The sequence below is a fragment of the Oenanthe melanoleuca genome, chromosome 1A, assembly GCF_029582105.1.
Source record: "Oenanthe melanoleuca isolate GR-GAL-2019-014 chromosome 1A, OMel1.0, whole genome shotgun sequence".
NCBI lineage: Eukaryota > Metazoa > Chordata > Aves > Passeriformes > Muscicapidae > Oenanthe > Oenanthe melanoleuca.
In genome coordinates, this window is record NC_079334.1 from 9,238,718 (window position 1) to 9,266,344 (window position 27,627).

A 27,627-nucleotide genomic window follows, 5' to 3' on the forward strand; every position below is an offset into this window, starting at 1 on the left:
AAATCACAGGGCTAAATGCTTACTGTGGAAATGTATGGAAGAAAAGTTGGGAGGGAGATTAGAAAGGGAATATCAGAGAAATCAAGGCAATGACCAGCTGTCACACTATCTCCCATACTGCACCTCCTCTCTGAGGGAATTTCCTTGACAAAAATCCAAACAGCTGCTGCCTTCCCAGATTTCAAAACCCTCCTGGACACTCTCCTCTGCCACCATCCTCCTGAACACAGACTGTCAGACCATATCCTTTAGGGAAGGACATGGCAGTGGACACAAAAAGGCTTCAGGAGGGATTTCTTGCTCAGGCACTGGAAGGAGCTGCCCAGGGAGGTGGTGAATCCCATCCCTGGAGGTGTCCAAGGAATGATTGGATGTGGCAATCTGTGCTCTGGGCACCAAGGGGTTATTGGTCAAAGATTGGACTCCAAGATCTTGGAAGGTCTTTTCCAACCTCAACGATCCTGTGATTCAAAGGCTTGATTAACACTAAGATTAATGATCTTTGTGCTGAATGTGTCCTTGTGCTTCCTGATTAAAAAATTGAAAAAAAAGTTAGATGAAAATCCTACTATTATTTCAATCACTTTGCTCTTATTTCCCCTATATGTGCAACGTGAATGACAAAAATCACTCCCTCACCTTCAGCTAACATTTTTCAGTGGACCAATGCTATTTTAAAGAGCAGAATGAGCTGCAGAATCTCTCTTCCATCAGTCCACTGGGGAAGTCAGCTTTAAGAGAAGGAAGGAAAAATTTACTGGGCATGAGCAGATGTTCTGGTAATCATTTGCTGAAAATAGATTAATAACAGATGAGAGGTTAAATTTCAGTGGGTGAAGATCAGGAGCTTCTTCTGAGCTTTTGGCTAAAATCAAGCACGTGTCCTTGTCTGGGGGATTATATTCTATGTTGGCAAGAGGAGGAACAGTGTGATCTAATTGGTTGCTTCCAGCTCAGGCTCATATGACTACACAGATTGCAAATAAAATTAGGCAAATAATATGATTGAAAAGACCAGATGAAGAATATGACCCTTGTATATTTGAACAAAAATAATTTGGAAAGTTGTGCTGTTCATGAAGCAATACCAGATGATGAGGAATCAGACCATTAAAAATTGTTAAAAGGCTTTAAAATCACCCTATGATGGGAAATTGAGGTAATTTTAATAAACACAAAACAAATAAAGTAGGAAAACAGGACTAGGTGACTCCTGCTGCATGGTGAACAAAAGATGCAGAACAATGGACTGCTGGATGTTCACCTTGGCATTACTAGAACCACACCTCCCACATCTTCCTAACATTCACATTAATCCAAGAATTTTAAAATAAATTTGAAACCATCAATTTAATATCATAGCTCAAGAGACAAGTCATCTAGCTCATTTTCTATGGGCTCACCAAAATAAAAATCTATAGGACTACTCCTCTGGTAAGATTCCTTCCCCCGCTTTTCCAGGCTTCACCTGCAGCAGTTCCAGGTGTCTTTAAATGTCCTTTTTTCCTTATGATGTCTGGCAAGGATCTGCTCAATTAACTTGTTCCCAGAGGGCTTCTTGTATTGCAAACATCTCCAAAAGTTAGAACTTGTCTTTCTCCTTGCCAGAGTGGATTTATATCTGTTTACTGGAGACACCCCCTAACTGGTGTCCTCTGGTTAATCACCTGAAATGATAATTGTGCACATGCTCATCACTTTGATCAAATGAAATGCTGTCAGTCTTCTATTTTGAATGCTCAGAATCACTCCTGCTGATTCATTGTACTCTGGATGCGCCACTAAAGCCAACATGTGGTGCTGGCAAACATTGTTTTTGTTAGACCATTCACTTGTTATTTAATACAGCCTTCCTTAATCAAATCCTTTTTCACTTGCAGCTGATGTCCCACAGGACTTTTTCCTTGGCCCTACATTGTTCCATGTCTCTATCACTGCACTCCCTGATTATATTATTTAAACTACTAAGTATTCCTAGGCAGATGACAAACAGATTTGTCTCTCTCATAATCCTTTTTTTTCCCCTGTCAAATCTATATTCCATATCACAGAGTTCTTCCAATAAGTTTCAAGAGTGGAAGTTTTTCAATAATTCATTTAGAATTATTTAAGATATATTTATATCTTGGCTTTCTCTGTTTTCTGAAGCTGAATTCGGTTTTCCCATTTCAATAGGAAAGCTCAGCATTAAAGTCAAATGGAAGAAAATCTGGAAGGTCTGCTTTGCTTTTCAATCAGCACATGAAGAAAATATATTGGGTATTTCTTTCAGTTTACCAAGATTCTTACGAGTCTAAGGTAGGGCTTTAACAGCAAGCTGTATTGCATTTTTTTTTGTCTTGGACTGGAAATGTATAGGCTGAATAAAATTCTAATTTCTCCAAAGGAGATTTTTCTGTCTTTCCTGCCTGAACAGTAAAACACATTAGGACCTGCATCAGCTGCAAGTCTAAAATTTATTGCAAACTTATCACCATCAAGGCCACAGCAGAAAAAAAATGTGTGATAACTACAGTAGTTCTCATGTAGATATATATAAAGTGATTATTCTTTTTACTGAAAGCTGAACATTCTGAAACATGGCTAGACAAACATAACTAAGCAAAGCTAAATTTATTTAGGCACCTTTAACATGAGCTAAATCATAGAGTACTAAAGGCATCAGGTTTGTCAGCCACTATGAAGCCAAGAAAGGGAAAAACCAATTATTTTATTTTGGAAGAGCCCCAGGCTTTTTTTTCTCTTTTTTTTTTTTTTTTTTTTTTTTTTTTTTTTTTTTTTTTTTTTTTTTTTTATGGTGAGCACACAGATCCTAGGAACTTTGCAAATACAGAATTCATTGCTGAATCCTACAGCTCAGTAAGTATTTTTCATCATTTCCCCATCATGAAATCACTAATCATTCCATATTTAAGGAATACAGTTTATAAATAACTTATATATTAAAGAAATAGTTATTCTTAAATATTTGTCCAAAGAAAAATATTTCTGCTGTGTATCTTAACAGGAAGAAAAAGTAACATCAAAGGGTAAAAAGAAGCTGAAAAGAAATTATTAACTAATGTCTACAGGAGCCCAGGGAACTGCCAATCTTTCTAATGATTTTTTTAAAAATGTGAATAGGAAGAGGATAAATCATAAATCATAAAACCTGAAACATGTAAACTTCTTAGGGAAAAACCCAAATAACTGAACTTCAAACATTTTATCCTTCAGTGATTATTAAACAGACAGAAATATACCTGGCAGCTATAATTTAATGGTTCCAGTTAATATAATGAGACAACTTTTGGTAATGTAGCCACACTGGGAAAGAAACAGTGAAACAGTTTGTAGTGAGGAAAAGAAAAGACAGGTCCTTTTAGCTCAGTAAAAGTAATCATCTTCCCATTAATTCCATCACCAAATGGATCCATCACGTCTGCAAATGCAATTGCTCAAAATTAATGTCTGCTCTCCTGATACCAGCCCTGGAAATCGAGGCAAATACCAAAGTGATGTGATAGTGCAAATAAAAAGCAATTTCTTGCTATTATCACAGAACTGTGGTCACCTCCATTTTACAAGAGCAGAGCCAAGTGCTGAGCTGCTGGCCCCCAGCATGGGTAGCACTGGATTGCATGACACAGCACTGCCAGATTCAGGCAGAGGCTGCAGAAGTGGCTGTGTTTTCTGCCAAAGAGATTGAATTTCTATCTGTGAAACAGCGTGTTTCTGCTCCTAAAGTTTTGTGTCCAAGATACAGAATCAATCCATCACCAGTGATAGTGAGGGCCAGTCCCACTGGGAAGAGGAAGTGCAAGGCACTGGTCCAGGTGAGACAACAACACCCAAAATGTCCTGACATGGACATGGCAATCCAGAGCAACTCCCTGCTGATATTAGCTTATAGTAGAAGCTGTATCCTGTAACTGTAGGCTGGTAATTTAACTCTGCCTCTTAGACTATGAAGACAATGGAACTTTCCTCTATCAAAAGGCTTTTGTGAAGATAAATATGTTCCAGACTGAGAAGTGCTCAAATAAGGCAATAAACTAATAAGACAGTATGGCTATATATTATGCATCTTATAATTTTCATATTTTCCTTCAGAAAACTGTAGCCCTTTTACTTTTGCCAAACTTTCCCCTTTCTATTTTTTTATTTCTCCAGGGTATAGATTTCCCTCACTGCATGGGTACACAGCCATGCTCAAGACTTTAAGCAAAGCTGCCATAATTTACACATCTGCTTTTCTCTTTCTTAACTTCTACCAACAGTGATGGTGCAAATGCCTTGTTTTATTTTGTTCTCTTACTCCCACGTGTGAACATAAACAGTTAAAAATATATTAGTGTGTATGAGCATAGAAGAGAACACCTGGTCATGAAAGATCTGGCCAAAACACCTAAAAAACCCTATATAATCTCAATTTCTTAGCTAAAGCACTGTGGAATGAAACAGTTGGCTTTACTCATCCTTTGCAATGTTTCTGCATGGCATTGCAACCTCTCCAACCAAAATCTTCCCACTCATGTACAGACAGGAAGTGTCTCTGAATGGAAGATGATACAGGAAGCCTAAAAACACAGGCATGCTTCCCCTGAAGAAGATGGAAACTTTTAATGGCAAGAAACAGGATGAAAATGAGCTGCTAGAAACTCAAGCACAAATGTAGAATAGATCGATAAATCTGCCAAATAAAAAAAAAAAAAAAAACAAAAAACCAAGGCACAGACCTATGCATTATTGCAGTGTTCAATACAGGATCTATATGCAGGTGAGTAACAAACTGTCATTCATCTTAATTCTTTCTAAATATGCATTTTGCATTAAAAAATCACTGTGCTTTCATCAGTATTTCCCAAATATGTATCTCTGTTCACTAATCACTACAGCATCAAAAGTATCTTTCAAACATAAAGCAAAATCATCCCTAATCATTTGGAATCACTTTATCAGCAAATTTCTCCAATGTCAATGACACAAATTTGTTGCCACAAAAACATAGCACAATTTCAGCACATCTTCTGAGACTGGATACCACAAATAATAAAAATAAAGTGAAAAACTGATAGCCTTCCTACCCAAACCAAACTGCCTCAAAGAGGTCTAGTCTACCACCTCCTGTATTTTGGCAGTGTCACTGGAGAACCACCTAATCAACTGACCTGGCTGCATTCAGTAGCCAAATTAGCCAAATCAGCTAAAAAGTAAGCCAATATTCTGTAGAATACACAATATCAAACTTTATTATCAATAATAAAATCAACAAACTCCTTGAGGCCAAAGAGTTAACATTAAAAAGGGCACAATGTAATTCCTCTTTAGGGAATGAGACTCAGTAATCTGCACAGAGATTTATGACCTAAACAATTTTCCAGATGAAGCAGCAAGATCATGGAAGTCAATCTTTAGACCAGATAACAGGCATGTAACCAGTGGGGGGATTAATGAAACTGAGACTGAACCCTCACTCTAGCAAACTCATTTTCAAGGAAAAAAAAATGACTTGGAGAAAAAAGAAAAAAAAATTTAAATACTTAGGACTTAAAAACAGAGGAATTGTATTTTAAAATATTCCTTCATCACTCCATGGTTGATCTAGGATGTTAACAAACAATCATATGAAGGGATGATTCAATTTTGTGTTGAAAGATTTTAAAGTTCAATTCATTCTTTACAAAAATACTTTAGGGGCTGTTCTCTAATTTGAAAGTGTTAACAGATGGTACAAATGTATTCAGTTTAATAAGAGTGTTCTCCTAATCAGAGGCTACAAGCTTTTCCAGGATGGTGTGGCCCTTTGAGGTCTCTCTCTCCAAAGATCAGTAGCAGTAAAATGAAGGTTGGCTGTGTTTGCAGGGGTTTGATGGGGAGGGGATTAAGATGAAGATAATCAAAGTATCTGGCTTGGCTTGTTTGCTGGCAGGGAATCCAAAACCTCCCTGAACAGCTACAGCCTCACTGCAAACAGGGAGAGGTGGGGAAGAGGCAGGGGCAGACCCACAGTAGCATCACCTGACTCATTTTGGATAAGGCAACAGGTCCAGGGGTGGAGAAATAATCAGTTAAACAACAAGAAACTGGGTAGGAGGAGAAGTTGCACTGCTGGAAAAAAAATAAAAAGTCACTAAGGGCATTTTGCAGTGCTAGCAGTATCCAATACCAGCTAAAGTGACCTGGAGAAAGATAAAGCAGATGAAGATTTTCAGAGTAGCATGGATAAGGGCAGACTGTGAAAAATTTTAGAAAAGCTTTATAAGAATCTGAACAATAGCAAACAGCTCTCAATAAATAAATAAATATAAAGCAATATCTGTGGGTTAAATCCAGATTCACATATAAGATGCTGGGCTCTGATTTCACCTGTACTGGTCAGTAATGACACCTCAAGTTTGCAACAGAAAATCCTTTGAAAAATAGAAGCTCAGTATTTTCTAAGAGCCAAGAAGTAAAACAAAGATTACATTTTATTAGGAAAGGTACAAAGACTAAGAAAAAAAACCCCATTCAGCATAGCAGTATCCACATCTTGAACTCAATGTGCACTCTCTGCCTCCTCACGTCCAAAGAGATAAATTGGACCAAAAATGGGTCCAGAGGATCCACAAAAGCCTTGTTATGGCATCTGCATAGGAATCACTGAGGAGACTGAGACCTTCTGTCCTGGAAACTTGAGAAAGTTGTTGTGGCAGTCTATAAAATCCTATGTGATAAGAAGATGGGGTGTGCATGGACTGCCTGAAGTCCCTTTCAGAGCAAGCACTACAGGGCCTCAGACAAAGCCAAATTAAAAATCAAATCATAGATATCAATGCAGCAGAGAAATACCTCTGCCTTGTGGGTGCAAAAACTGAAAAACATTTTAAGAAGAAATTATGCCAGACTTTGGGATAGAGATCCCTAGAAGGTTCCTAAGTGGGCAAACATCACGTGGGGGGAAGCACTTGAGTTGTCACCAGGAGAGCATTCCAGTGAAAACATCACAAAAGTTTGTGCCATTCTTGCTGTTTCCTAAACATTTTACCACTGCAGCTGTTGGCTATCTTGTACTCACTGAGGGAATCTCTCACACCACAGCATCATTTTATGGCAGTATTGCCAATACCTGGAGAAGCAGCTCCACACCAGAGAGGCACAAGCCTGCTCCAGATGAAATGTGGAGCTAAGAAGCTCTGCTGGGTGTTTGCAGGCTCTGCAGGTGATTAGAAGGCAGCAAGAGCAGCAGCAGCAGCCTTGAAATCTGAGCAATTCATCAAGCAGAGATAAAGAGTTGCTTGAAATGTTGCAGCTGAGACGAGCCTGAGAAGCTTGGGACTCAGTGTCCAAGGAATCCTCACTCATAGATGGAAATTGCAGTATTAGAGAATTTCTGGTGCTCTAGGGCATTCAGCACCCTCAGCTAATGAGGTACCAGGGCTCAAAACAGGATTTTCTCACAGGAGCATGGTAATCACTGAAATCAGCCAGTAAATAGACAACACTGGATTTTCAGAAATGTGAATTAGCCAGGGTATTCTAGTGATCTCTGCAGAATGGGCTGAATTATCAACACTTTTGAAAACCAGGCCTCAGTACACTCAGTTCCCCAAAACTGTGGTCCAAAGGGAATCACTCAGTAAATATCAGTACAATAACTATTACAGCACATACTTTTTTCATCCATCCTGGCAATATTTCTCTCCACATGCCCTAAACTGAGTTGACCAGATTTAGCTCTCATCCCCATCACCATAAATTCAGTCATTCTGCCAATGCAAAAAGGAGGCACCAGACAGTCAGAATATGTAAGTAAGCCAGTTTGTTCCTCTGTAACAATAAAATTAAAGGAGGATTGTAAAAAATCAGTTGTCAAATCATTATAAATTAAATATGAATTTCATTTTCTTTTACGATTCTAAGAATAAATTGTCAGCAAACACCAAAATACCAGTTTTCTAAAGTTTGACACATGATAAAGTTGTAGGTTTTCCAGTACATTTCACAACAGCATGCAACAAAAACATTTCAGTGAGATTTTACTTTTAGCTTGGCATCAAAATATGACCATTTATGTGGAAAGCTGAACAAATCACTTATAGAGATGTAAGGGTCAAGTGGGCCATTAACTTTCAATTATTAAAAAGATAATTAGCAGATAGAATGCAGAATATGAATATTAACATGATACACTGCCAAAGAGTTTTATGCCATGAGGGAAATGAATTAGCAAAGGAAAAAAAATGTAAGATTTGTTATTCCAATCCTAGTGGCATCACACAAACTGAAATTTACTGGAAATCACTAGCAGGTTTTGTAATAAATGTGGTGCTATTCCACATATAGCAGTAAGTACCTTCCATCTTCCACATCTTAAAATCCATTTTATGTCTCATTAGGAGTACTCTCCATTTGGTCATTTTCATAAATCTTTTTGCTTGTTTTACATCAGCTCACTCAAAATCCTACAGTAACTCTGCTTGCACTCCTGCCTCTAAAAATACATACACGTTACATGGCAGTGAACATTTCTGAGCTTTTGTTTCAGCATGGTTCTGTCATATTTTTCCTCTACTTCTACCATAACAATTTTCTTCTAAATATTAGAAGTTTACAAAAGGGAGACCAAGCAATAAAGCCACAAGCACACTATACTAGGCTGTGACTTTGTAAGAGGAAGATAGGATCAGCAAGAGAAAACATAAATTACAGGATAACAGGATGGTTTGGGTTGGAAGAGACCTTAAGGATCATCTTGTTCAAGCCCCCTGCCATGGGCAGGGACACCTTCCACTGTCCCAGGTTGCTCAGAGCCCCATCCAGCCTGGCCTGGAACACTGCCAGGGATGGGGCAGCCACAGCTGCTCTGGGAAACCTGTGCCAGGGCCTCAGCACCCTCACAGGGAACAATTCCTTCCCAATATCCAATCTAACCCTGCTCTGTGTCAGTGTGAAGCCATTGCCCCTTGTCCTGTCACTCCAGGCCCTTGTCAAGAGTCTCTCTCCATCTTTCCTGTGGCTCCCTTCAGGCACTGGAATGCCACAGTGAGGTCAAACAAACTTCTCCTGATGACCCATAACACATTTATTCTCTAATGGGGCTCCTTCTATACATCATGGCAGTGGCTCATGAGTGTCAAGTCAAAGCTTTCAGAAACCAGTGGGGAAAACAAAAATCTTTTTACACTGTTATTAAGGCCTGCAGAATGTAGCTAGCACTTCTAAAGTACTGATGGAGTCACACACTTAACCTCACATACTAAGAGGGTACTTGGAGAGCATTCACAAACAGAACACACAGTAAGTGATTTTTGGAGTAAAAACTTATGCCAAGCTTTGGGTGTTCTCCTGAGAACTTAAGAGACTCTTTGCTTGAGAAAGAGCTTCAGGACACATTCTGATAACAAACTGCCACAGCATTCACTGTCCTCTGGCCTGGCATCACCTGGGAACTGCTGCATACATGAACTGCTCAGTGTGATCACACTTCAAGTAACATCATTAAGCTTACAACAAAGGATATATCAGGACTAAGATCAAGAGGAAAAAGTGGGAGGGGCTGTTTTCCTTTTTTACTTTCCTCCCACTTGTTTTTTGTCAGTCTTCAGTAAACAAATACGTGTCAATCCAAATTTGGGCCCATTTGCAGGGGGCACAAACTCTATCAGTATTGGTTTAATACTGATCACAAAAAGCTTTTGGTTCTTAGCATGCAGTAAGGAAAGTATTCAGAGATGAGAGATTTAATCTGCAAAACTTGGAGCAAGAAAAACAAGCAAGGAAAAAAATTAGCAGTTACTGGCAAACGAAAAGAGATGAAGAGACATGAAAAATTAGATGCATATTTTAGCTTGCTAAAGAAATAATACAGAAAATTGTGCCTTTGCTTTTCATCACTACATATCCATGCTGGCACATCTATTACACAAATACTGAACTTGTGGTCAAAGATAACTTAAATGCATTGTGATGTCCTGACCATAAAGTTCTTCAGTAAGATCAAAGTCTCAATTGCACAAAATTGAGAGGGCAGCACATATCACTTTATATTCCTACTTTGATTTATCTTGGCTGCTCTTTTCTATTTTCTTATACACAAATTAGAATCTTAGTAATACAGAATCCTTCTTTTTTTTTTTTTTTTTCTTTGTTTATTCAGAACTGAATAGCTGGATCACTGAAAAACTGAGCTGGATCCTCATCTGTTGTACACCCCAACAGTAGTATAAATAGCAGTAACCACACAGATCCAGATCTGGTTATATAACTTCTGCACATGATGGGAAAACATTAAAAATATAACTTTAAATTTAGCATTCACTATTAAAAATATTGAGTTGGGTTTTTGCCAGGAAATTCACACATCAATAGGAGATAAGTGAACAGAAGACTTCAACTGGGACATTCACACATTTACAGAATAACCTCTTATGCTGCTAAGATATTATGATTTTGAAGTTTTCTCAAATTTTGCTTTAACAAAGACTGTTAACTAAATATTTCCAACATGTGTTAGTTCTTTCCAAATATTTATAGAGATGGTTTACAAAAAAAAAAAAAAAAATGCAGCTTTTTGCACTGCTCCTTTTGGACTAAAAGCACAAACAGACACAGGTTTGCATAACTCTGGAAGTCTAAAAAATGCCTTAATTCCCCTTAAGTCCACATGTTAGTATAGACATATATGTATAGATACAGATTTATACACACAGTTATATATAACCAAATTAGAAATCCCTGCTTGAACATTGCCCTTCCAGGGAAACTGCTCAGGTGTTCAAAGCTTCTCCTCCTGCCCCCAGAAAAGGAATAAACACTCTATGGGTTTTTCATATTTCCACTCCAGCACACTTTGCTTACCTATAATTAATATTTCAATATATCACTATCTAATCATGATGCACTTCTCCAACCCAGACTTCTGGAGAAAAATAATAGCAAGTTCATGGCAGTAATGCACTTCTTGGCGCCAACTGAACAAAACAGGTTGTTAAGTAATATTTAATAACTACAAAATTATATGTAATTTATATGTGATTACTAACTAAGGTTTTATACTTTCTAAAAAGTATATTAAAGACCTCTTTTCTAAAAAGGGACCTATGATAAATACAGCTGTCAATCTTACAGGCAAGTGGCAGAATAAAGACACACATTTCTTGGGAGGAAGAAAAGCTGAAGATTTATATCAGGTGTGTGCAGGTAAAAGAAAAACATTTTAAGAAAAGGAGCTGTGGTAAATAAATGTAAAGATGAATACAAACATGCTGCCAAGCAGAAAATTCCCATTTTTCGTTCTCATTCCCCTTCCCACAAATGCTTTCACACATTTGTTACCCAGAGCAGCTGTGGCTGCCCCATCCCTGGAAGTGTCCAAGGCCAGGTTGGATGGGGCTCTGAGCAACCTGGGCCAGTGGAAGGGGATTCTACCCTCCATGCAGGGGGTAGAATGAGGTGATCTTTAAGGTCCCTTCCAACCCAAACTATTCTGGGATTACAGGGATTTGGAAACCCATTTTCCAGTGAAACAACTTAGCATTCACGTGGTTTTCACCTCTACTCTTCTGCTGTGTTCTGTTCAGCAATAAGGAGATGAAAACAGGAAACCAGAACTGGAAACCAGAACTGAAAGAAACTCAGATAGGATGCCAGGGAACACAGGAACAGGAGGTCCTGTACCCAGAAATATCTTCAGTCCCATTATAGTTTTTACTAGTTAGGTTTGATTCCTGTCTCTGCCGTCATGCACTTAACATTTTAAATCTGACAACAGTTACTCCTTCTAAAAGTAATTTCACAGCAGTTTTGACATTGACACGGAGAAAGACACAGGTATGAGTCCTGCCAGACTTCACTTCAGGGACTGCAGGAGGTAACAGCAGCTCCTGCCCTTCCTCTGAACAGGCATCTGAGAATCAGGAAGAATTTTGCTCTTCAAAGGCACCTACCCCTTTATACTGATTATAGAGAAGTGTATCTGAACACAGGCACCTGGATATGGAGAGTAACAGGCAATGGGAATTTATCTTGTCCTGTTAGTACTTGAAAGGGCCCTTAGATCTGTACTAAGGTATTGCCAGCAGGTCAGGAGTGCTCCTGCCCCTCTGCCCAGCCCTGGAGGCACATCTGGACAGCTGTGTCTAGCAATGGCACCAGAGCCACGGGCAGGGACTGAGCCCAGGGGGTTCCACCTGCACAGGAGGCACAACTTCTGTCCTGGGCAGTGCCAGGCACTGAACAGAGACCAGAGAGGGTGTGGAGTCTCCTCACTGGGGATATTCCAGACCCCTCTGGACAATCCTGAGCCCTGTGCTCTGGGATGGCCCTGCTGGAGCAGGGAGGTGACACCAGTGACCCTCTGTGGTCCCTTCAGCCTGACCCATCCTGGGAATTCAGACTCTGCCTCTTTCATTTCTAACACTTTCTCATCTGTTTTCAAGGGTTCAGGTAGCAGGAGGCTGCCCACTGCCTCAATTCCTGGATTCAGCTTACAGCTTTTGATGTATGATTCCTTGGCTACACTTTTTATTGTGGTTTTAATTACACTGGAGTGCTCTGTAATTATATATCAATTATAATCTTTGATAATTACCACTGGCATGTACAAGTGAAGGAATACATTTTAGAGCTGCCTATTAGACCCTTAGAGCTGTGGTACTTAAAATTCTACAACATTAACAAAATTGGTTTTACATTCTAATTACATTTGCATCTTTTTATAAAATAATGGAAGGGAGAATTTCTAGGAGCACAGTACATGACTACAGAATTGCTATACTGATATCAGAAGGGTTACCAATCACTATATTATAAAAGCACACCTACTTTTAAATACTAAAATGAGCTGTCTTTAATAACATCATCTAGCAGGTCACCTGATCCATGGGGTTTCTCCTTCCAGAGAGTCTGAGCATTATGAGGATATGGAAATTAACAACAATTTGCAGCTGCATCTTGGTAAAAGCATTCTTTGTGCTGACTTTTCTGTGAAGAGACTTGCCAGTTGGTGGCCAGATGTAACAAAACATCGCTAAACCAACAAATACTTTCCAGGAGAGTCACTTGTGAACTGTGGCTCACAGGTGAAAAACAGCCCAGGGTCCCCTGTGGTGCAAGCCGTGTTTTAGGTCGTCACTGTGGTGCTCTCAGGTGCCTCCTGCAACACATCAGCTGAAAAGTAAAGCAAGGGCTTTAATGAGCAAACTTTGGCACTTCACTGAAGCTGAACTTGGCCAGCTTTGGGTGAACAGTTTCTTAAGGACAGTTTTGAAAACAGGAGAGAATAAGGGAGGAAGGAAATTTTGCACGGAAGTTGTTGAGAGAGAAGAAGCTGGGAAATATGAAATCTGTGTGTCCAGCTGTTCCAGCTGTGGATTTTCTCAATGGAAAGGACCCCAGTTCATGGAATATTCTAAGTTGGAAGGGACCACAGGGGTCATCAAGATATCTTGGATGTTGTGATTTAACACCAGCTTGTGGGTGATGGCAGCTGATGGGCAGCAGGGCAGGGTGAATGACTGACTGACTTCACACTGACCTGGGAAAGATACAGTGAGGAGTGGCAGGACTTCCAAGACTTTAAACATGAACAGTGGAGGGGTCTTTTCAAGAAAAAATGAAGTAATTTCTCCTTAGTAGTCAGAACAGCATACAGGATATGGAGAAAAGAGCATCGTGGGCAGAAATGGAGCACCCTGTGGTGGGTGCAGCCCTGCAGGAGACTGGTGTGAAGGGACAGAGGGACATTTGCAGAGGCCAGAGGCAGGTGAGCAGGTCAAGCACTGGTGAGGTGAAGCAGGTACCACTCATTGACCTGTGAAAGCTGAGCAGTGCCACTGCAGGCAGAGAGTAAACATTATCCAGTGAACTCACAGGGACCTGTGACAAGCAGGGAGGCTTGCCAGGGCTGTGGGGCATCACAGTGGGTTGCCTGGACTGCAAAAGCCTGAAAGCACCCCTAACTTAACAAAAAAAACATGGTATGAAATTTCCTAGGACCCACTAACCAGTGTGCACATTGAAAGGGTGGAAGAGCCTTCCAGTGACCTTCCTTAGGGACACAATCCTTAGGACACTACTTTTGTCTTGATGACCTAACCAGGCTCGGTGGCAGCTGAACATTTGCACATCTTCAGAGGCAAGCAAAGAATGATCAGTCAAAGTCTGAAAAATGAAGTAGGGAATATGAGAGTTGGAAAAAGAGCAACACCAGAGGTTTCCAAGACAGGCAAACCTACAAATGAATGAGGATAATGGGAAGGAGGCAAGCAATGGATAGAAACAATGACACTTAAATCCAGAAAAACTAAAACTTGAAAACCCTGTGACTTACAGGACATGCATGGAATTGAAACTTTCAAAGCATTAGGAAGCTCAAGTCATCCTTCACACTCTGTAACCAGCTTCAATAGGAGCAGACTTAGGAATTTGAGAGACTTGAGGAAAGTCTTAAGTGTAGGATGGGCAGCAATATCCTTCCCTGTTTGAAGTGATTAAGGACAAATTACAGGAGTTTGAACTAACACTTTGGAGGTGTCAGCATGGAGTTCTGCTTAAGTATTTGCAAGATCTTGAACATATATATTCTGTATCTCTGAAGTGTTATTTTTTCTTTGCATTACTGAATTACTCCAGGTAAATCACAATTGAGCTTAGTGAATGTGTAGAAAAAGACTGGAGAGAAATTCTCCATGTCCCAACTGGAACATGACTAAGGGAAGTTCAACTGGGTTCCTCTGGAAGAGGAGGATGTTGATATTTTACCAGAGTTCTGTGTTGGCTCCAGCCTGTGGAAAGTGATGACCATCTCTACATTTCCAGGAAAATACTTCTATCGGTGTCTTTTTTGTTCCCCCTGAAAAGGTTGCAGTTCCCCTCACCCTCCCCCCCAAAAAAAATATATATATAAAAATAAAAATATTAGTCCACATAGCTTATCAGCCATTTTCCCACCCTAGCTACAAATAGCTCATTCTTTCCCAAATACTCCCAAATATATTTTATTTATTTTACCAGGAGACATGTTCTCAAAGTCCAAGATCATCTACCAGACTCCACTTCCAGGATTTTCTTAAAAGTACAGTGTATGGGTGTCAATCCTTTTAGTGATTCTATAATGCTTTAAAATGATTACAGAATCTAGGAATTGAAGGGAGAAGCCAGCAGAGAACTGATTAGTTGATTCCTAGATGGCAGAGCTAAAAGCAAACATATTCATTATCAACATATACAACAAACAAAAAAAAAAAAAAAAAAAAAAAAAAAAAAAAAAAAAAAAAAACAGAAAAATGAAACCTCCCAAAAAACAACAAATAAAAATCCATGCACCTGTTCAAAAGAAATAATTTTGTCCAACCATTTGGTTTCAGGGATGAAATCATTGTTACATTGATGCTGACCTGGAATAACTGCACAGAAATTACTGAATATTACAGAATGCAGCACAATATTACATTATTATGTTATTATTACATTATTATTATATACAATATTACATAAATCAAGATCTAACATGATTTTTTCTTTGGCATGTTACTGTGAGTACATACCTGTACACAAGAGATAGAGGGCACACATTTATCAGCACTGTGTACCAAGGAGACAACCCACCCAGAAGGGTAAATTTTCCAGGCAGTGCATGGGGATTTAGCCACCAAACTCTCATTAATGCTAATGAGAACCGTGCAGCCCAATGCCACTACACTAAATTATTTTTTTTTCCTTGTTGTTCTATTCAGGAAAAATAATGGCTGACCTGGAATCACTGGAATGACAGAAGCAACTCTGTGATACTGTTTTGCCTGATTTGTCTTGTTCTGTGACTTACCAGACCTTGCAATGACCAGGAAAAACACTTTGAACACAATCTGATTACAACTTGTGGCTTGTACATCACAGTTTCCTCTTTTTTTTCAGGATGAAGCTGAGTAGTACAGTTAATGAATCTTTCCCTCTGTGACAGTTTTCCACCACTAAGTCTGTGCTCATCCACAGGAACTACAACATAGCTGTTGGAACTCTGCCCCTACCTGGAACTTAGGTCTGCAAAAGATTTAAGAAACAGTTTGAGCTGAAGAGGTTGTTCTGATCACTAATTACTTTGTTTTTTATTGAAAAGATCTCTCCACTGTTCATGTTGAAAACCTTAAATCCAGTTTTCACTCCAAAATGTCTCCCTCTGAACTACAATATAATATTTGAATGTGTACACAATGTAAAATGTTTTGGGACATTTCTTCCCTACAGTGTCTCACTTCCTGGAAGACTATTCCTTGCCTGTCTGAGCATAATGTCATGATCACCGTGACACTATAGTAACTGAAATTTGGGCAGAATGACACACACAGCCATTAGAGCAACCAATAAAACAAGAAGAGCTCAAAATGTACAAGAATCCCACAACACTGAGTCATTATTTACATTACCTTTCCCTGGTTCTGACAAAAGAGCAAATTCCCCCCCTTCACTCCCCACACACACAAACAGTTGTGAGTTTTTTTCCCCATCACAGTCCTATCCTGTAAGGACTAATTTTCACTGTCAGATACCCCCCAGCCTTGTCCCTGTTGGAATCCATTCCTGAATCTGAGAAAACTGAACGAGACCTTATGGAATGTCTTTTAATTTGTCTTATTGCAGGCAGAAAGGAGAAAAAAAAAGCAAAAGAAAGAAAAAAAAAGAGAGAGAGAGAGGCACTGTCTTAGCTCAGATCCTTTACTTCTACAACATAAACTAGTACATAAATTAATGTATATATGTATAAAAGCAACTATTGAAAACAGGGAGAACTTAACTACAGTGTTGCATCTGCTCCAAAGCAGAATTCTCAGTGGCTCTGATTTAGGCAAAGGATTTTTCATGAGGTGTGACTTCATGCCTGACCAGCAACACCTCTAAAAAAATAGTGAAATCACAGAACAGTTACCCAACCAGCAGGAACTCAGTAGTGAGCCTTCCTTTGGCACCAGAGATACTGGCAGGGCTGTTTGCTGCTAGAGAAAAAGTAAGCAGTGGCCTGAGGACAGGAAATCAAAGAAAGTCCCATTTTCCCTACAAAAGAAATCCTGAAATTCAGGATTTTTTTTTCTGTGACAAAGAATAGGACAAGGTGCATCAGGCATTGCAGGTGGGGCAGTCCTCACCCAGCACTTCACTCCAATAATAGCAGTGTGACTGCTGTCATTAAATAGCTCAGAAAAGCAACAAATTCCAGCTCCAAATTCCCCAAACTATCTCATATTTTAATACTGTATTTTCATGAAGCTGCACTGGCCTAAATGCCTTGGAGAAATTATCACTATTCAGCCTCCAAGCCTCCTCTGCAGGCACTGTGGCAGCATCACATCCCTCAGGGCTTCGTGTGTCACCTTTCAAACCCTCCCCAGCGATTTAATTTGCACATTAAAACTTCTGCTGCAAACGAGAGCACTGATAATTAAAATATGTTTTCAGGGAATAGTCTGTGACCAGGCCAAGCAGCTGATTTTGTTACAGTGCATGCCCCAGCCTGCAAGTGTCCTGTTCTCCCCTGCCATGCCCCAGCCATTCCCTGGGGATTCTCATCTGCCAGGCAGTCTGTAGGGCTTGAAGCCCTACAGTTCTTGAAGTTCTCCCAGCAGGTGACAGAATTCAGCACAGGACACAGAGAAATGAAAACACAAATTTGGAAGGCTATTGGCCATTTCTTCCAGGTGAGTCTGCTAGAAACAGCATTATGTAAAAAAATATATGCAAAATTAGCATTTTGGGCCTCTGACCCAAATCCCACTGTAAATATTACCAGCATATACAGCCCTATTCTACTTTCATGTAAAATTCAAGATATGGATTACTCCATTTCCCAGTGTGCAGACAATTGATGACATGTACCCCCTTCTTACCCAAGAGCTTTATAAATGTTATTGACCAAAAGCAGATTATTTTTGTGCATCTTTTCAATTTTCTCTACATCTCATAGAAGCCATTTTGACTAAGGTACCTCATAGCTGAGCACCAAGAGTCTGGATGGTAATTAAAATACACAGAGTGAGTCTGTCTGCCCATTCATCTATTCAAGTCACAACACAGTCATTAAACAAAACCCCAGGATTCATAATATGGATTTTGAGTTCTGACAGCACAGCCATTCTACTTAGCCACCTTTTATTATGGATCATTATTTTAATGCTGATTTAATCACACCCAAATCCTATGGGGCTACTTCAAAATCCTGTTTAAAATGGAGACATAATTTCCTCTTAAATAGTTAATCAACTTGCCAATATTTTCATCACGTTCACTTCACTAGCACTGAAAACCTTGCCTTGCCTGTTCAACTTTAATTTTATAAGAGCTGTGTATTACATTTCAGCCCCATATAAGTAACATACAGGGGCAGAACATGTTTTAGCTAATTAATGCTTCTGTAACCAGAGTCGCTGAAAAATATGCATCAAATATTTATATAATTGGCTCCCCAAAGAAGTTCTGAGTGCTGAGAGACTGAAATACAAAGTCCAAAGACCTAGAGCACAAAAGACCCCAGTCTTTCTCTGTTTGCATTCTCATTGGCTTCAGGAGGCATTCATTAACAGGGGTGAAGGTCTAGGACTCAGATTTCCATATCCTTTTAAAATTAATGTTAGCTACTATTAAGCTTTCCTCTGCACTTTGGATGAATGAATATTTTGAGGCAATTACAATGTCCACACTGAGTGCCTGCGAGGTGTCTCACATGTACTAAGGGCATGAGATGTTTTCCTGGGAATATCCACAGAGCACATTGATAGATTTTGGGGGAAAACATATTTCTTTTTTCAGGTTTTTAATTACTACTGAATTAAGCAATATATGTGACATCATTTTGGCTACACTTTGACTTTAACAGGTGACAGGAGAGAGAGTCTTCTCCCACTGACAAATAGGGAGCACCTTAGTGCAACAAAACAGTGCATTTCAACCCCATAAATAAAATCTACCGCAGCATTATAAGCTTTTGTTTGGCTAAGGCTGGGGAGGTGTTAGGTTTGTTTGGCTGGTTGGGTTTTTAAGTTTACAGGGGTTTTTCTCCACAAAAATTCAAAAACATGCCTTGGAATATCAAGCAGAAAAATCCAATCACAACCTCCATCATCAGTAATATTAATATCAGCACTGAGGACCTTAAGGACTTCCTTCCCCTCAAGTATAATGTAATCAAGGGGGTTTAGTGAGACATTTCTGAAACCATACTAGCTCAAAAATTGAGGTTAGATGAGCTTCTTGGAGGATAATTTGCACTTTGTTTTAGAATTGTCATCATCTTCCCCTTGAAATAATATTTCCTCTCCCAACTGCTACTTAGCAAAGTACATTTCACTTCCAATGTGCTCGAAAATGATCCAGCTTTGTCAGAATGCCAAGGCACTTCTCCAGTGTCTTCTTATTCCATACCTATTATGCCTTACCATACATAATAGTAATTGAAAATGGTGTGTGTTCCATTTGCAGTCATTAAAGCAACAGTAAAATTCAAATTTAGGGGAATGACTGGTTTCAGATTAGGTGAAACACAATTATCAGTTTCCCCAGGAACAAATAACGTGCAAACAAAAAACAAAACAGGAAGATTGTATTAAAAGAAAGGAAATTTTATCTGGAGGACAGCAATAAAAAATGAAAGTTATTAGGAAGCTGAAAATGTAGTCAAAAATTCCTTAATTCACAAATAATAACTGGGTGAGTGGAGACAGTCCTTAGTCTTGCCTATTTTCCACAAATTCAAACACTACAATATGCCTCCCTCCACAGACAAATTATACATCTTCATTTTTTTCTTGTCCTCTTCTTTTACACATTTGACAAGATAAGTGAGAAAGGTGTTTATCCCTAGTTATCAAGCATATAACAATCATAATAATGTCACATGTTAGCAAACATATTAACATCATGAAAATTCCCACTTGTCAAAAAAAAAGATAGCTTCAGAAATAAAGATTTTTAAATTGTTGAAACTCTATCCTGTGTACCTAGAGATGAACTTCCTGAGGTCTAAAAAGTTTCAGTCTACAAAAGCAGTTTCTAGAAGAACTCCCATGTCCTGGGAGGTTGGAAGACCCAAACCATTCCACGATTCTTTGATTCATGAAATCCCATCATTCTTATATTAGTGGATTTTCTTGCAAAACCATAGGAAGATGATGTAAGGCAGAGAAACCAAGGCCTGCTTTAAACCAAGGGTCCAAAAGTGGAATCACTCTAATATTTACCTTTGCAGCCAGATTAGACCTATCTTAAAATCTGGTCCAGAGTGTATATTAGGGAATATATCTCAACTTCCAATAGTATTATATGGAAAAAATCCATTTCTTATAGTAGCACTGAAATGCACAACAACAAACAAAAAAAAGTCTCCACCAAACAAACATTCAGCATAATCCACTGGAAATGTAGTAGCTGAAAGTCCACTGTGCTATACAACAATACAAATGCTGGTTTCAGGCTGTCCTCAGTTTAATGAATTTATAGACTTTTTTTTTTTTCCCCAGCACTAAAAGCAGAAGTTTTTCTCATATCAGCTCAACATACAATTTAAATCCACATATAAGGACAGCCTTTCACATGTGCCTAATCAGCATTTTCTTCGAAATTCACAGCAAGAAAATGGGCAGAACCTTCATCATGTTCCAACAGAAATTAACTAACAAAAGAAAAATATCAATCAAGAGATAAAAAGGAAAGGAAGTAAAAGCCAAAGGACATGGGCAGGGAAGAAAAAGGATAAGACATAGTCCTTCCAGTTCCTTCCAGTTTCTCAGGAGATTCTGGAAGGGAAAAAAGCTTTCCCTATTCAATTAGACAGCTTGTGTGCTGGGGAAGGACAAGAGGAGGGATGGGGGACAGGAGTCTCTGCACACACAGTTAGACAAGTGATGGAATAGCTTTTTTTTGTAATTTTCAAAATCAATTATTTTTTTCCATAAAGGAACTGAGCAACAATTTCCTGTGAACTGCCCAGTTCACTTACAAAACTCCATTTTCTCTTCATAGTCGACTGTGACAAAAAGGGTTTTTTTGATCAACACTTTATGACATCATTTATCACTGTGTATATTATTTAAGAGCATGTGTCATCACTTGGAAGGAGGCCAAAACAGAGTTTGTATCCAGCTGGACTTAGGGTAAATAATGAGTCAAATAATCAAATCCAAATCTCCTGCTTGACTTTTTGAGTTCTGATGAAATTCAGAACTGAAAGGGGTCTCCAAAAAACAGCTGTTCTCCTGGGTTTTATGCAATTTGGTTATAAAAATCATAGCAGTAAGATGGTCATGTACTGAACCATAACCCCAGTGTGCAGCATAAAAGAATCAGGATCTGAGATCACTTTTTTCTGCTCAGTGCAAGGATGGCTCAGCCAGGCTGTGCAGTGAAATACAACCCAGAGCCACCTGCAACTCAGAAAATAGGCAAGGAAAATGTTAATAGTCAAAAGACTTTTCTATTTCTTTCTATTCCTGCCAGTGATTTAACATGCATACACAGTCAATCTCAAATCTGCAGTTTCAGTCTGTGATTTGCTCCACGTTTTGGAAATATTGACTGGTTGCACTGGAAGCAACACGAGCTATAGGTTCCAAAAAGGAGCTTTAAATCTCTCAAATTTGGTGTCAAGAACAACAGAGCGCCTAAAACCAGAACCCAGCAGGGATTTCCCTTCATTGGATATAAATATCCATGGCTTTCAAAGGGGCACAGAGGGATAGCACGGAGCTCAGTGCAACAACATGGAATTTAGAAGATCTGTGCTCAAGTGACTGACTGGCAACAGCCAAGTGAAATAACCACAGCTCCCAGCTGAGGTGAGCATAGTGCCATTCCAACAAGACACACGTGGGGGAATAAAAACATCACAGGCTGGGATCTTCTCCTGTCAAAGCATAGGAGCTGCTTATTCTGTGGGCGGAATGAAGAAAGGACACAAAACTTACATATGGCTGAGAAGAAAGCTGAGAGTCACACTGAAAATATTGTGAGGAAATATGAAATGTCTTAGCAGTGTTGCAGCAAATTACTTAAGAAAAACTTTCTTCATTTTAACAATATTTAAGTTGTCGGGGTTTTTTGGTAAGAAAAGTGTGTCTGCTGCATGCCATAAGAGCATTTAGGTAAAGAAATATGTTTTCAGCTGAAGTAAGATTGAAATTGATACTCAAATTGAACAACAACAACCACCATGTCTTTCTCAGGCAAAGAGACACACCCTGGATACCTTCTTAGCTTCACACCATATTTTGGGCATCCAAAGTGGCCATCATTATCTTGGGTTGCAATACAGAATGTGGCCAGAAATGTGAATTCTGTCCCCATCTGTTGCAGCCGGGTGGGGCAGGGACCCTTATCTCCTGCATATTATCTGCTAATGGGCCATCTTTAAACCAGCTGGGGCAATCATCTTTATCTTTCCACAGCCCATCCTCCCTCCAGGAAGATATCATCTGCTGCTGGGCCATTGAATCCCACTGTGTGACTGATAAAATTCCATCATCCCACTGGGACATGCTCCAGCCAGGGGGAGGAGCCAAGTCTTTCCTACATAGATAAAAACTGAGATTTTGGACACCAAGATATCGTCTTTCCACTGGATTCCAGAGGAAAACTGGACCTTTCCACATCATCCCTGAACCTTCAGAGGAAAACTGCACCTTCTACAGGAGCACTGCTCCAGCTGAACCACATCTGCCACTGCAGGAGGATGCAGCCACCATTGAATGGGACTGCTGCCAACACCCTGACTGACTGACAGGGTATCAGGTTGTATTCTGACTCTGTCAGTGTTTTGGGATTGTTCTTTGTAACACTGTATTTCTATTTTAATTTTCCCAGTAAAGAACTGTTATTCCTACTTCCCATATCTTTGCCTGAGAGCCCCTTAATTTCAAAATTATAATAATAATTTGGAGGAATGGGGTTTACATTCTCCATTTCAAAGAGAAGCTTCTGCCTTTATTGGCAGACACCTGTCCTTCAACCCAGGACAGATTTCCCTCGGGACACCTGGTGCCATGTACGAGGTGCAAGCCTCCCCTCTTACCTCGGGGTCCTTCTCGATCTCCAGCCCCGCTTCCAGCAGGTTGCGTTCGTACTCCTCCCGCTGCAGCCGCCTCTCCTCCTCCAGGGCGTCCAGCGGGCTCAGCTCCACCAGTTCCAGGCCCGGCAGCCCCGGCCACTCCGGCAGGGCTTGCTGGCCATGATCCTGCTGGGGCTCAGCACGGCCCTTCCCGGCGCCTCCGTTGGAAACCAGCTCCACGGAGGGGGATCCGTGCCACGGCTCCGGGGAGGCCGCGCCGGGCGCGTGCCGGGCCAGGCTCCGGCGGTAGTGGTAGGCCAAGACGTAGTCCACCTTCCTCTTGCTGTCCCTGAAGTGCAGGCCACTCGGGGAGCCCTTGTCCCTCTCCCCTGCCAGGGTCCCTTCCACGTAGTTGTTGATAATCTGGGAGAGAAACAAAGAAGTTGCACAGACAAGAAAGCCAAAAAGCCCAAGGAGTTGGGAAGGGTCTATCTCCATACGAGTATGTGAAGCCACGAAGAACCCAGGTATGACCTACAAATACTAACTTCAGTCTCACTTCATTCCTCCTCTGACCATAAACTAAACATAGTTTAGGTTACCCCAACACATGGGATCACCACAGAAGAGCAGGTACAGAGGCACATCCCAACTCTGTCACCCTGCACAGACCAAGGGGAGGGGACACCCACATTTTGACGGGGCACAGGGAACTGAGAATAAGGATCACATTACAGACTATGTGCCCACATGCTGTGGAGTAAAGCAGGCAGGGAAGGGAAGCAAAAACAGTGTCAGAAGGGAAGAAATTGATCTTAGCCAGAATAGGAGAAATATCTTCAATGAGACTCAAGGAATAAATCAATCTTATCCAGAATAGGAGCAATATCTTTAATGTGCTTCTAGGTCCAGAAGGGCAGGGCTGGACAGAAACACTTTGGAAAATACCAGGGATTAGAAAGGATATATCCCATGAGTGGCTAGCAGTGCTAGCTTGTATTTTAACATATGAAAAGACTGTGTGACTAACCAGTAACACTGCAAAAGGGAATCCACAGCTAAAATCCTTCAAACTAACCATGTTGCACTCACTCAGTCCTTCAAACCATCCCTGCTTCATCATTGCCCTCTCAGAGCCCTTCTGGGATGCAGCTCCAACAGTAATCCTGCTATCACTCCCCACCCTGGATGGGAATTCTGCAGCATTCATGTGGAAGTCTGGCACTGAAGCATTCACTTGCACATCCCACTCATTATGGCAGCCCACGAGTTTTTCAAACTGTTTCCAACCAGCATTTCCAGCACAATGCTGCAGTGTAAAGCCCTTCAGAGAGATCCCTAGATTGTTATTCACTGGAGTGACATCAGCCCTCCAATGATGGGGGGAAAAGATAAAAGCAAGGGTCAACCTGATCCAAAGCAATCATCCTATAATTTAATTCCAAACATTTATGGTTCCCATAGGTGACTGTAGAAGCAAAATGTTGAGAGGTACCAGTCAAAGGTTTCTTTTTCTCTTTTTCTCTCCTTGCTCACATGTGCTGGTAGTGCTGAATGCAAAGTTAACCACTTGCTGTATGGCATTTGTCTTGTTTGTTAACACAATGCAAATTTATGAATGCATTCTATAAATATTATTGCACATTACTATATTCATCAACACCAGATTTTTTTTTCCATTGTTTTGCTTCACTTAGTTTCCCACAAAGTAGCTTTCAGTTGTCATGTCACTAAATAAATCTTGGGTTTACGTGCATGCTACATCCTTCATCCTTTCACAAAATTACCACTGAATAATCTGTTCTGCACATAACACCCTTCATGTCTAAAGTACATATACAGTCCCTTTAGGCACATCCAAAATTAACTCAGCACTACATCCTGGCAGAAAATAAAACTGCTTGTGAGACAGCATTTTATTGCAATTCCCCATTTCCTGATTAGATACATTTTCATGTAGTACTCACGGGCAGCCCATGCAAACTTCCCGGATCCATCTCTGCCCCGGCAAGGAAAAACCCGTGGCAGATTTCTAGTGTCCCTCCCAGAGAGTTTCAGGCTATACAGGGCAGAAGGAATGATGTCACCACCAGCAGGTCACTGGCACAAGGCAATGCATTAGCTGGCTCTAGAAAAGATGAGCTCTGAGCATCCTCTCTTCCCTTACTGAAGAGTGTTGGCAGAAACAAGAAGCACGAGCAAGAAGTGGGAGAGGGAACAAGGAGGTTGGAGAATGTGAAAATCACTCTGAGGTTTTTCCTGTTTGTTACTGTGTGGAGCCACCTGCTACATCCCAGCCACCTGAGAGGGCACCATAGCAACACTTGGGGTTGCTGGAGTTACACATGGGATGAGGAGAGTCATTAATGACTCCCTCTGCCTCCCCATGGACTCTTTTCCTCACTCTTGGCAGCAAGGTGCCATCCCCATAATTATGTGTGTCCAATTCACGGAAAACGAATCAAAATTCCAACAGATTTCACTAAAGACATTTCCTGCCCCTAAATTTGCACTGCTTGCCTTACCATGTGACATTCTGGCACAAAGAGACTTTTTTAGGGAGGAACACAAAAAGTAGCAATTTCAAAAATGTCTCTGAAGGAGCTATCAAATCTTTCTCTCCTCCCCTCTCCCAGCCACTGTAAAAGTCAGAAACAGTGATTTAAATTACAAGCTTAGGTCCTGTTTTCATTGCTGCTGATGTTTCCAAGACAAGACGCCATCACACCAAGGAATAAGAGAATGGGAAGGTAGGATCAGCATTTCATTATGGTTTTCTTCTATAGGTCTGATAGCAAATATATCACTACAAATACATCCCCAAAGGTGCTTTCTCTCATGACAGATCTCCTCTGAACTCTTACAGCCACACCGCACTTCCACTGGAATCAATCCAATCCAGCCCCCATTACCACCTGAGCACAGCTGGCTCAGGGTTGGCACAGGCATACCCCATTTAATGAGCAAGCTATAGATCTTTCCTGCCACTGGGGATAATAGCAACCCCCTCCATTCCTGCTCTGAAAGATTTTGGCTAAAGTAAACAAGAAAAGTTTGGTGAGAATACTACTGCAGAAATTAATTTTTGCTGTACACAGAGAGACAACTGAACCACCTGAGGCTGTGGTATCACTTTCCTCATAAAGATTTGTCTCCTTTTTCTAATTTAACCAACACACAGTAAGGTGCACCCTGCTTTTCTCTTCTTGCTTCAAGCCTCTTCATAATCCCAAATGCACTTGAGGTAAGTTAATGAACATGAAACTCTACTTACAGAACTTCTGTAGGACACCACTGATGCTTCAAGAGCTCCACTGGTCCCGTTTCTGTGCCAGGAAGTTCTGTTGTGAGGAGCAGTGAGGTATTTGCTGTTGTAGGCTGAAAAAGAGTCCCTTGCTGATTTTGCTGTCTTCTGTCCATTGAGAGTTGAGTGTGAGGAGGGTAGAGCAAAGTCTGAGAAGGAGAAATAAATACATAAAGCAGGTTTTGTACAGGTGGTTCCCTAATGCAATGGGAAATACTGCAGTCAGTAGACACTATTCATTTCTAGTGCTGTGAACAGATCCAGTGGCATCAGGTAAAGGTACAAACTTGTGAATCATGGTCATTCCCAATAAAGAAGTCTTTATAACTGTGAAATGTTCATGAAGTATATATAAGATTGTACCTAAATTTTCAGGTCTCGGGGCTAATGCCTGGAATTTCTAGACACACTTCCCATTTCTTGTGTTTGACAAATTACATGGTAATGGTGTGGAATAATAGAGAGTCTGGAGGGGGTGAGAATCATCACAGAATCACAAAATGTCCTGAGGTGGAAGGGACCTTAAAGATCATCTCATTTCTATCCCCTGCCATGGGCAGGGACACCTTCCACCATCCCAGGTTGCTCACAGCCCCATCCAGCCTGGCCTGGAACACTGCCAGGGATGGGGCAGCCACAGCTGCTCTGGGCAGCCTGTGCCAGGGCCTCAGCACCCTCACAGGGAACAATTCCTTCCCAATATCCAATCTAACCCTGCTCTGTGTCAGTGTGAAGCCATTGCCCCTTGTCCTGTCACTCCAGGCCCTTGTCAAGAGTCTCTCTCCATCTTTCCTGTGGCTCCCTTCAGGCACTGCAAGGCCACAGTGAGGTCACCCCAAAGCTTCTCCTCTCCAGGCTGAACAATCCAAATTATCTCAGGCTTTCTTCACAGCAGAGTGGCTCCATCCCTCTGATCCTCTTGGAGGCCTCCTCAGTCCAACAGGTCAATTCCATACAGGCACAGTGAAAAATGCTGATAAAAACTTGTGGATACTGAAACTGTTAGCACACAAATGCTTCATACTCTTTCCCCCTCTAGTGGTGCCACAGCTGAAATGGGGTTGACTGATCCATACTCTCATCCTCTTGGAGAAGCTCTTATTGTGAGGGAAAACCCATGCCTTGTTGCTTCTAGCAGTAATGTTTTATACCCAGGAGAAGATATCCTGTAGGCATCTGCCAACATGGTGAGCACCATCACCACTACAGAGACAAAGCACCACTGCTTCTGTCCAGTCAGGACTTTTCTCAAGGAAGAAGAAATAACAGCTCCCATCTATCCAGAAAGACACCACATCCACTGTGTACTGCTAAAGTCTGGAGGTTGCTTTTCCCC

The 27,627-nt window shown here is 40.6% G+C and overlaps 1 protein-coding gene across 1 annotated transcript in view; it reads right to left on the reverse strand.

Moving 5' to 3' along the window:
• The window catches only part of ANO2 (anoctamin 2), a 147,007-nt gene that overhangs the window by 116,739 nt on the left and 2,641 nt on the right, over positions 1-27,627 (reverse strand). Inside the window, exons 2-3 of the mRNA XM_056515366.1 lie at positions 26,262-26,440; positions 23,012-23,410 (exon numbers count right to left, since the gene is read on the reverse strand). Coding sequence (XP_056371341.1) covers positions 23,012-23,410; positions 26,262-26,440 — 578 coding nt within the window. The remainder of the gene's footprint in view (positions 1-23,011; positions 23,411-26,261; positions 26,441-27,627) is intronic.